The 11,352-nt window shown below is 36.2% G+C and overlaps 1 protein-coding gene across 1 annotated transcript; it reads left to right on the top strand.

The window, feature by feature from the left end:
• Window positions 1–894: 894 nt before the first annotated feature.
• On the top strand, window positions 895–11,110 carry LOC108542068 (nik-related protein kinase-like; the record flags this gene model as incomplete). The annotated part of the gene is made up of 5 exons (XM_017891888.1): window positions 895–1,020; window positions 2,618–2,672; window positions 8,087–8,165; window positions 9,236–9,411; window positions 11,047–11,110. Coding segments are annotated over exons 1-5 (431 nt in total), but the record flags the coding sequence as incomplete, so codon positions are not given.
• Between the last annotated feature and the right edge of the window lie 242 nt (window positions 11,111–11,352).

Below are 11,352 nucleotides of genomic sequence, written 5' to 3'. Positions count from 1 at the left end.
CTAGATAAAACATGGTACAACACCCAATGGTGATCTTCACAAATATTGTGGACATTTTTTTGTTGTTGTCGTTCTTGTTAGATTCTTTAAGACTGCCTTAAACGCTTAGGTTTTCTTTTCCTTTTCTTCTCTTCCCCTAAATTCCTGAAGCTTCTTTTCAGTCAGTTTTGTTCGCCATCCTCTGGATTCCTGGAAACCATTCTAAATTAGAAAATCTACTTCATTTTTTATCCGTGTTTTATTTTTTCTGGAATAAATAACCCCAGCCTACTTTAGCCTTTTTTTCTGTTTCTGAGGATACCATACCAAATATTTTCTTATAATGTATCCCACAGATGAAGACTGAACTTTTATAATCTAAGTTAGATATAGATACCACAGTAAATACCTGCATCTGATTCAAAAGGTCTATGTAGGAATTTAAACTAAATTCTAGCAGAAAACTCATTTTTCTTTATCAGTGTGATAGAGCCTTCTCATATCATATGTGAGGCTTCCTGATAAAGTGCTAATAGGTTTTAGATTTCTTTGATCTTACTTATGGTTCTTGTCTTCCTTCAGCTTGGTTCCAGGTCCAAACACTACATATGCTATCATTTCAGAGATTCAGAGTGTCCTGACAGAACACTATTTTTAATATTCATGGTAAACATTCAGCCAAACCTACTGTAGATTTATAATAGCACTGCTGAGTCTCATTCCAAAATAAATAGCAGCAAAAGCTTATTTTCCAGTATTCCTGGAGTAGACTTCATGGTAAAGTTTGCTAGGCTGGAATGAAAATCTGTTATTCATTGTGGCTTTTGTATCAGCTTTCCAAGTTAAAGCAATAACTTATTAAGCTTTTTCTTCCTGATTGATTATTTTGACATATAATGATTTTTGGCAGTTGATTTTGGAGTGAGTGCCCAGGTGAGCAGAACTAATGGAAGGAGGAATAGCTTCATTGGGACACCATACTGGATGGCACCTGAGGTGATTGACTGTGATGAGGACCCAAGACGCTCCTATGATTACAGAGTGAGTGTGAGAATTCAGTGGAAATTACAATTTGGAAAGGATTTTGATTAACATTTATTTTAATGATAAAACAAAAAATAAAAGCAAGCAGCTCCTCCTTTTACATTAAATGCTAGTAGGAAATACAAGCCTTTATTTCAGTAAGTGGTTTGATTATATTCATAAAATAATATTTTCTAAGAATGTGGACAAAGTATCCCACTGAGAGTTACCTGAATTTGAGGCAGAATGTGTAGTTTATGTTGCTTGTCACTTATTGGTAAAAATATTATATAATGTGGATTTATATGCATATAAAAATTTAACTTCCAGGGACAAAGGGCATTGTAAACTTAAAAATGAATAAATGTAAAGCCAATTATTAACCTCCACAGTAACTTAGCTCCAGAAAAGACAAAAAATAATTTGATTACTCAGAGTAATGGAGAAAATCCTTGGCATATTTCACCTCCAAAACCACAGAAAATCAGTGGAATAGACAAACTAAGTAACAATTCATGCTATTTATTAAAATTTCCACTGAAACTGCAATTTGAACAATATACGTATATCCATGTACACATTTCAGAAGGTTGATGTGGAAAGAAAATTCTCCATTTGCTATAGACTGGAAAAACCTCACTCACTCTCCACGTAAGTCATCCAAACAATTCACTGTGGTCTCCCTGAGTGGAACCTAGGACTCAATACTTGAAGTTGATTAAGAGTCATCTCTTTTCCCTTTCCTTAAGTGCCCTCTACATGATCTGCAAAATAATTATTTACTGAGAGTCTATTATGTTCAGTGCTGTTGGGAGCTATGAAGACTATGGAAGCATGTTCTTCAAGTGGCTTTTTAAAAAAATAATGCTTTATAGTTGCATACTTTTTGCAGTCTTCCAAGGACTTTCACCTGTATTCATTATTTATTTTTAGTTTTTAGCACCATGTAACTGAAAGAAATCTTAAGCATAGACTATCACAACTGAAGCTAAGAAATCTATAAACTAGGTTTCTAAAAATCCAGTTAACCTCCAAGGCTGCAGATCACCTGAGGTCAGGAGTTCGAGACCAACCTGACCAACATGGCGAAACCCTGTCTCTACTAAAAATACAAAAANTAGAGACGGGGTTTCACCGTGGTCTCGATCTCTTGACCTTGTGATCCGCCCGCCTCGGCCTCCCAAAGTGCTGGGATTACAGGCGTGAGCCACCGCGCCTGGCCTATTATCAGCATTTTACATAAAGTGGAATTAAGGCACAGGGAGTTAAAACATTTGCCCAAGATGATACAACTTGTGGGTCTATGTAATAAAATGTCTTTATGACAAGTTTATTTTGGTATTTCAGGTAAAGCAATAATAGCAATGCATCCAAGATGAACTTTCCTTGCGCTTAACCCCATTCCCTATCAACCTGTTGTACAGTGAGGTACTGGCTGATCACAAGCTCAGATTATGCCTTCCTATAATGTCACTCTGTAATGAAGCTTCATTATAGGAAACCCATAAAAGGGCTCTGGCATTGACATCCACATCCCCAACTAAACACTGTTTTGACATTCTAAATACTACAAATTTCCTATTTTTAAGTGACTTTTGTCATCTTTTCTTTGCAGAGTGATGTGTGGTCTGTGGGAATTACTGCCATTGAAATGGCTGAAGGAGCCCCTCGTGAGTAAAAATGTTTGATATTTGTTAAAGATTAGGGAAATGTACTGTACAAATTGTACAAATCTCTCTCTGTGGAAGAAGATGAGATTGTCACTTGTACCACTCAGCTTTCACTGGCCACACAGGTGTCATACTATGTGCCAAACTACCAATGGTGGCCTTTTCAGTGATTACCAAATGCTTTCTTCAGGATAGCTAGATGTGGGTGTATAAATCAGCTTGTGCTTTTCTTTCTTATGATATCTTATTTTAGATTGAGTGTTGTTTCAGTTTAGTCTCAGTAGTATTTGGTCCTGACAATCCTAGGCAACCAGAGTAAGGATTCTGGTTGGCATTCCAGTCTATATTTCCTGGTGGAATATTTAGATTCCAGAACATTTACAGTCACACACTGCTACTGCCTCAGGCTGTGATAGTTGAGAAAATTCTCCAGCATTTCATTGAAATTGAGCTAATCTTCAGCAATACCAGGAAGTAAGCCTGTTTTTTTTTTTCCTTTGGAGTCAAGTCAGCTTACCTTTGGTGCCCTCTTTACTCCTTTCAGCTGCCTCAGTGCCCATTTCATCTTGTTTTCTCTACCTCCCCATTATTTAAATGACCTGTTAGCATCCAGTTCTCTCAAGGCACTGCTTTCTGATAGGAAAGTAAAAACGGAATGTAAACTTGGGTGTAAGTGATTGATAACCATCTAATGTGTGACTCCAGAGCATAGCATATTTGCTGTCCTTAGTACCTGAAATCCAAAAGTATAAATGACAGTGCATCTCTGGTATTGTTGGATGAGAAGTGTAAAGTAATGCCTTCTGGGGTATGGGGAGGGTTGCTTTGCTTTCCCCTCTCCAAAGCAGATCCTATAGTTTCACATGTTCTTGTATGCTCTGTCTGCAAAATGTCCACCCATCAAGCTCTATGAGCTTGAATGATCTTAGCATTTTGTTTCAAGGCCAATGAGAGGAATTTCAAGAAATAGAAATAACGGTAACATAATTGTTGAAAATTCCTGATATCCCTTGGAATATCAAAGAGGGGCTGGGATAAAGCTAGGACACCTGTGGAGATCATGTTACTTCTGCCTGTATTATAGTGCCCCAAATCATCAAAGTACCTAAGTTAGGTGAATAAAAAATTGATAATGGAAAATGTTAAAATGTAAGAAGATTACATATGACACACACATAAAATTGAAATGATACTGAGTGAATGTGGACTATTCCTCATCATCTCCTGATTATTTCTGTTTTAGAAACATACTTAGATTATGTTAAATTGAGCAGCAGCAACTAATATTTCATATTAGTATTGATGATGCATGGATTTGGTTAGGATACATGCCTGCATTGAGTAGCATCTTTTTTCCATTGTTTCTGAATGCTCCTCACCATGCCTTTTCGGAAAACCAACTTTCTATATTTTGCAGTTTGTACTTCCTGGGTCACCTTTGTTTGTTTTAATTTTTTTTTCATTCCGAAATATTAAGTTATGGGAAAAAGTATTGGTGNAATGTGTGACTCCAGAGCATAGCATATTTGCTGTCCTTAGTACCTGAAATCCAAAAGTATAAATGACAGTGCATCTCTGGTATTGTTGGATGAGAAGTGTAAAGTAATGCCTTCTGGGGTATGGGGAGGGTTGCTTTGCTTTCCCCTCTCCAAAGCAGATCCTATAGTTTCACATGTTCTTGTATGCTCTGTCTGCAAAATGTCCACCCATCAAGCTCTATGAGCTTGAATGATCTTAGCATTTTGTTTCAAGGCCAATGAGAGGAATTTCAAGAAATAGAAATAACGGTAACATAATTGTTGAAAATTCCTGATATCCCTTGGAATATCAAAGAGGGGCTGGGATAAAGCTAGGACACCTGTGGAGATCATGTTACTTCTGCCTGTATTATAGTGCCCCCAAATCATCAAAGTACCTAAGTTAGGTGAATAAAAAATTGATAATGGAAAATGTTAAAATGTAAGAAGATTACATATGACACACACATAAAATTGAAATGATACTGAGTGAATGTGGACTATTCCTCATCATCTCCTGATTATTTCTGTTTTAGAAACATACTTAGATTATGTTAAATTGAGCAGCAGCAACTAATATTTCATATTAGTATTGATGATGCATGGATTTGGTTAGGATACATGCCTGCATTGAGTAGCATCTTTTTTCCATTGTTTCTGAATGCTCCTCACCATGCCTTTTCGGAAAACCAACTTTCTATATTTTGCAGTTTGTACTTCCTGGGTCACCTTTGTTTGTTTTAATTTTTTTTTCATTCCGAAATATTAAGTTATGGGAAAAAGTATTGGTGAGCAAACTCACAGGAGTGCAGAGAAGGAGTTTTGCACAGATTACACAAATGGCAAGCTTCTTACAAAAGATAAGTGAAGGCCAGGAGATTTGGAACTCACAAAGAGAGAAAATAGGGCTGGCCTGCCTGGATCAGTAATTGGAATAGTACAACTTTGGTCGAGAGCAGCCCTAAATAGCCTCCCTACTAAAACATTTCTCTTTTATCGGTGTCCTTTATTGCCTGGAATATTAATTTTGTGTGGAAATAATTGTCATCAGTTTAACTGCAGAAATCCTCCAGATTATAATGATTTTTTCCATGGAAAGGCCATCATAAGGGATGGCCTTCCAAAGTACCAATTATCTGATAATATCCTCTGAGTTCCAGGTAACAAAATTCTCTTCGTTTGGTCTTCCTTTGGTGAGTCTTTTCCATAGAAGTAAAGAGAAAGAATAACTTCTCCCTGGCAGGATGCCATAGGGCATGTGTCCCCAACCTCTGGGCCACACAGCAGTAGGTGAGCAGCGAGCAAGTGAGCAAGCATTACCACCTGAGCTCTGCCTCCTGTCAGATCAGCAACAGCATTAGATTCTTCTAGGAGTGGGAACCCTATTGTGAATTGAGCACACAAGGGATCTAGGTGGTGCATTTCTTATGAGAATCCAACTCATGCCTGCTGTTCTGAGGTGGAACAGTTTTATCCCAAAACCAACCCCTACCCCTAGGTCCATGGAAAATTGTCTTCCACGAAACTAGTCCCTGGTGCCAAAAGTTTGGGGACCACTGTTGTAGTGGTTCAAGAAAGAGAGAACTGGACACTTGTAAACCAGGAACCCCTTCAGTCCCTAGGTTCTGGGTAGAAATTCAAATAATATGGGGACCTTTAAACTGAGGCCAGAACATTTATAATAATCATCCGAACATCAGAGTATCAAAGACTAATTTTGAATAGATGTAGTTTTTAGTCTCTATCTTTTATAGAAAAGATCATCTGTGCCTGGAGGAGAAGCGGGATAGGATCAACAGTTAACCCTGACACCCCTTTCTTGGTAAAGCTGTACACTGATCAACTTGCCTTAACCTGGACCATATTTTCCCCTATTTTGCATTCTCCTTGATATTGTAGATCATTTTAAATATCCTCAATGTTGCTTCTTCATAGTCCTACTTCTATTCCTTGTAGTGTGGCTCTCTCATACCCTATATCTATCTTTACCTGAGTGCATTGTGGCTCAAATCTACCCCTGTCCCATCAAGAGGCCTATTCCTTCAATATTCAGAAGATTCCCTCAGATCTCAACATGTGTTAAGAATAAACCACGTTATGTAACCTAATTCAAACTAAGCCCAGTTTAATATGTGTCCGACCCTTCAAGAGATAATGTGATTTTTAAGAGAGGCTTGCTGTTTCAAAGGAATGAGCCTCTAATGATGAACATTTAGGTAGTGTTATGAGATATGGGTTAGAGGGGGCAGTTACTGACATTACTGAAATTAGACTATATAGGAAACCATAAACAGCTACTGTTTACATAGCACTTGTACCCACCCCATGCTCCCTTCCTTTGTGAACTTTTCCTTTCTGTTAAAGAAAACTTACCTAGTCTGTGTCCTAGCTCTTGACCCCTGAAGATGTTGTCAGTGGACTGACTGTTGCTCAGATGTTAATAAATGACAACTGTTTAATATTGTACAAACTCACTTACAATAAGTTTAAAGGAGAGAACCTGGAGACTGTTTGGACATAGTAAAAGAATAAAAAGGGTTAAATATGATCCTGATATTTTGTGCTTGGAGCTAATTCTGTCTCAATTATAAAAATGCACCTTCTATTAATTTATACCCATGTAATTGAAAACAAATCTTGGCCCTTAACTGCCTTTGTATAGCCCTAATAAAATCACTCTGTGGAGTTTTTGTCTACTACTATGAAAGGCCAGTTTGTCACTTTAGGTTTTTCTGAGGATGCGTTTCGGGAGAGAAAGGATGGCTCTATCAAGAATCATTAATACCAAATTATCCTCACAACAATGACACACTTGTAATGTTAGATGAAATTGACAGTATGGCTCTCCACTGGGGATTTTTTGCACTGCCAACTTTCTTTAATCAAAACGCAAGAGGAAATAAGCAAAGTGAGGCATATTTAAACACTTATAGGAAAAACCAAAATTCCCAAACCAATGAAGTAATTAATTTATATAGCACGTATTGGAATAGGTTTTTATTTTTATGCCTGTGTGCATGAAATAGAGAATGAAAGTCCAGTAATTTGGCACAGTCTCAAAGTGCCATAGAGTCAACATCTTTGTTATAATATCAATAGCTGATATTTATTTAGCATCTACTACATGTCAGATACTTTTGAGGGGATTTTTAAAATTATTTTAAAATGTTTGTGCATCCATAGTAGGTGTATATGTTTACGAGGTAAAGACATTTTTACTTGTAAGTTGCTAATTAATCCTCATGACAATTCTTTGAAGGGTTTCCTCTTGCTACATTTCCTGTTTTTCAGATGAAGAAACCAAGATACAGATAGATTAAGTAATTTGCCCAAAGTCACAAAGGTAGAGCTAGGTTTGAACCCAGATGTTCTTACTCTAGGGGGTGTATTCTTAACAGTTGCACTATACCTATTTTTTTTCTAGAACTCTCAGCTTCCAAAACAGATTCTTCTAAGCTTTCTAGACTACTAAATCATTTTTCTTTATATATTATTGTACTAAGCTAGTAGTTTGGTTGAATTTTTCAGTCTATAATTGCATATTCCAATTTTATAACTAAATACCTGCAATACAAAAACATAGAGGTGTACTTGTTTCACTTTCAGTTAACTTTTCTAGATGTAAATTATCAACTATACATTTCAAATATTTTGTCTAGTTTACTCTTAGTTTATCCTACTTAGTGGTAGTGAAACTTGAGAATCTTATATATTGCAACATTGCGTTAAAACAAGTTTTTCTTTTTCTTTTGAAATACATTCTTTTGTATCTATTTGTCCCTTAGTGTTTACTCAACATAATATGCGAAAGATCACTGAGAATGCCCTCTGGAATGAGGAGTGCGTTCTTTAGTTACCCTTCTCATTCTTTCTAAATTTATCTATTTCCCTTTGCAGCTCTGTGTAACCTTCAACCCTTGGAAGCTCTCTTCGTTATTTTGCGTGAATCTGCTCCCACAGTCAAATCCAGCGGATGGTAAAGATGAATGTCTTGATCTCCTAATTACATTGACTTGACATTTTTATGTTAGCAAAGAAGTTTTAATTCATTTGGTCAGTCCTGCTCCACCATCCTTGTTGGACAATATTTCCTAAAATCTAATATCTTAACCGGGAGGTCTAAATGACCAGTTTTCATTAAGAGGTAGCTAGCCAACTCTAAATAAGTAATATCCTCTATAGTATTTTCTGATGATATTACTGTACTGCCATTAATGGGCATGTTCAGTTGTTTCCCCAGTAATAGGATGAACTGTTGGCAACTATTTGTGAAGTTTCTTGTGGTGCTTATATAGGCAGTCAGTTATATGCAGCCCTGTTGATTAGTCCTTTAAACTAAACACACACAGACCTAGAGCAGAAGACTTGTTCTCCCAGGGCACTTACATGCCAGCTAAACTTGGGAGTACTTCTCTCTGAAGCTTGTTGATCTTGTACCTGAAACTTTTGTTTATTATTAGTTTTTATTGCTTTCCCTGGTAGAAGTGGTGACTGTGATTTGATTGCTAACATTCTGCATTGAAATTCAATTTAACCCTTTCCATGGATTCAGTTTTTATGGCCACATCTATTTTCATGGGTCATTTTACAAGATTAGTTAGTCCTGGTGCTTTTAGCACCCTCTTTTTAGATCATTATATTCATTCCTCTGTAGTTAAAACTGCGTATAGTCAAATGAAAAATACAGAGTATGACTGCTGTGGGCCGATCAATCTAGTCTTGCAGACTCATATATCACATTAACTATTTAATCATCATATCTGCACTTGAGTTTTTACCAGGTACATACGGTTAACTCATTGAAATTTCTACTGTAATTTAGATGGAATATGCTATTGACTACTCTTGCTTCTTTTTCTGAGGTCTAAATGGCCTCACTTTATAATGTGTGTTGCCAAACTGCAGGATATTTGTCAATTGAAAAGATAATAATACCTAAAGGCAACTCTCTCCAAATATGATTTTCAGAGAGGCATGTGGGTGGTGGTGGGAAGAGGTCTGGCAGGCCTGAGAACACATTTTTTCTCTCTTTGACTCATTTTTTAGGTCCCGTAAGTTCCACAATTTCATGGAAAAGTGTACGATAAAAAATTTCCTGTTTCGTCCTACTTCTGCAAACATGCTTCATCACCCATTTGTTCGGGAAATAAAAAATGAACGACATGTTGTTGAGTCATTAACGAGGCATCTTACTGGAATCATTAAAAAAAGACAGAAAAAAGGTAGAATCTGTGAAGTTTTATTTTACTGAAATGAATATTCAGAGTTTATTCATGCATTGTTTCCAGGAAAAAATATTTGTTTAAGAATTAGATTGAAAGGAAAACTTCTGAGGCCTTTGATATTTAGTTTTTCCATTAACATGCCATGTGCTCTTATTTGATTATCTCTTACATGCGTGTGTGTGTATGTGTGTGTGTGTCTGTGTGTGTATAGTTACTAATTCTTGCCAGTTTCACCTGACAAATGTTCATATTTACGAAGACCTTGAAAGCATCCAATAAAATTTTGTGATATGCCAATTTTAAGTAACTAAATAAAATAAAGATAAAAGGTAAAATAAGTATATCTTACTGTTTTTTTCAGCTGACATTTTGACTCTACAAGAGATAAATGGATTTGTAATTAACCATTTATTGACTGCTAATTTTGAAGTAGTATTTGTGCACCATATAAAGCTTGTTTTATGTACTAAATCCAAATATAAAATATAATTAAAGGAACTAATTTATACAAATAAACATAAACTTCTGTCTATTAATAAAAGTGAACTTCTATTAAAAATGGCAGGATTTGCAGTGAGCCAAGATTGTGCCACTGCACTCCAACTTGGGTGACAGAACAAGATGCTGCCTCAAAAAAAACAATAAAAACAAAGGTGCCTGAATGGATTTTCACCAAGTCCAGAAGAAGCCCCTGGGAAGTTCTAACTTTATATGTTATGTTACATATTCCACATTTGATTTTGCGGACCATAGGCAGAGTTGAGAGTAACAATGGAATGTAAAAGGGAAAACTTGTAAAAGCAGGCATCCTCAGATCAGCTGTGGGATTGACTGCAGTGGGGCTTGTTGTATCTGTACATGTATCATGTTTTGAGGCAAGGAGCAACAAGTTAATTTATTTGCCTGTGGTAATGAAGTTATTGAACCAACATTACAGAGGCCAGCCAGTTTCAAATGGGTTCAGGAAAACCACACATCTACTTGGTAATTTGCTAATTTCCAGAGTTGCAAAATTTTCAAAATGTTACCTGTAGGAAAAGTTCCATGTATATGGAAGTTACACTAAAGATATAAATATAGTTGCTCTAAACATTTTAATACAGGAAATTCAAAAGAAAACTCTTGTTTATAAGTTCTATATTTCAGCAGTCGTAGTACAGCTGATAGGAAAGAAGCTGAAAGTTTTCAATGTGTTTAGTGTAAAACACAGAATTAAGAATTTGCCTTCTCATTGAAAAGACCAAATATCAGTTTCAAGCCATAAAGTCCTTACATCTAGAGCCCACAGCTTTAAGTTATGCTCACCATTATTTAGAGTTTCTCTTGTCTCATTCTCCCTTTGTCCCATTCTCTCTTCTTTCTCTTTAGAATTGCAGAAATCAGATTGCTAAATTTTCTTTTCTCTGTTCAGAGAAATTAATCTGCATGCAATAGCTATATTGTGCTGCAAAAGTGGGCCTAGAAACTAGAATATGGTCTACATCACAAACCAAGTATGTTTGAAGGGCTACCTTCTTGCCCTTGTAATTCACTCCACATCCTGAGAAGCAGAGGGAACAACGTGACTAAAGTGGATAACATGCTTATCTGCTGACTGTTTATGCATTATGTTTTTCTCTTTCATAAAAAAAGGAATACCTTTGATCTTTGAAAGAGAAGAAGCTATTAAGGAACAGTACACCATGAGAAGATTCAGGTGCGTTCCACAAATTGCATATATAATTTGATGATAGCAATTCACATAAGGCAGTTGATTCCATACTGTTGCCTTTGACTCAGAAAGACTTAATTCTTTCTGATACAACAAATAACAAATCTCTGTTTTTAAGAGATATTGAGTGAAAATGTGAGGAGAATTCTTTATTACTACCCAAAGACTCCTTAATATCTGGCAAGTGAATGATCAAGTAGATATCAGATTTCATTAATTGAATACAT

Source organism: Rhinopithecus bieti, unplaced genomic scaffold, assembly GCF_001698545.2.
Source record: "Rhinopithecus bieti isolate Rb0 unplaced genomic scaffold, ASM169854v2 scaffold_2385, whole genome shotgun sequence".
In the NCBI taxonomy this organism is placed as follows: Eukaryota; Metazoa; Chordata; class Mammalia; order Primates; family Cercopithecidae; genus Rhinopithecus; species Rhinopithecus bieti.
The sequence above is the reverse complement of the archived record's forward strand: the minus strand, read 5'-3'. Positions and strand labels throughout refer to the sequence as shown.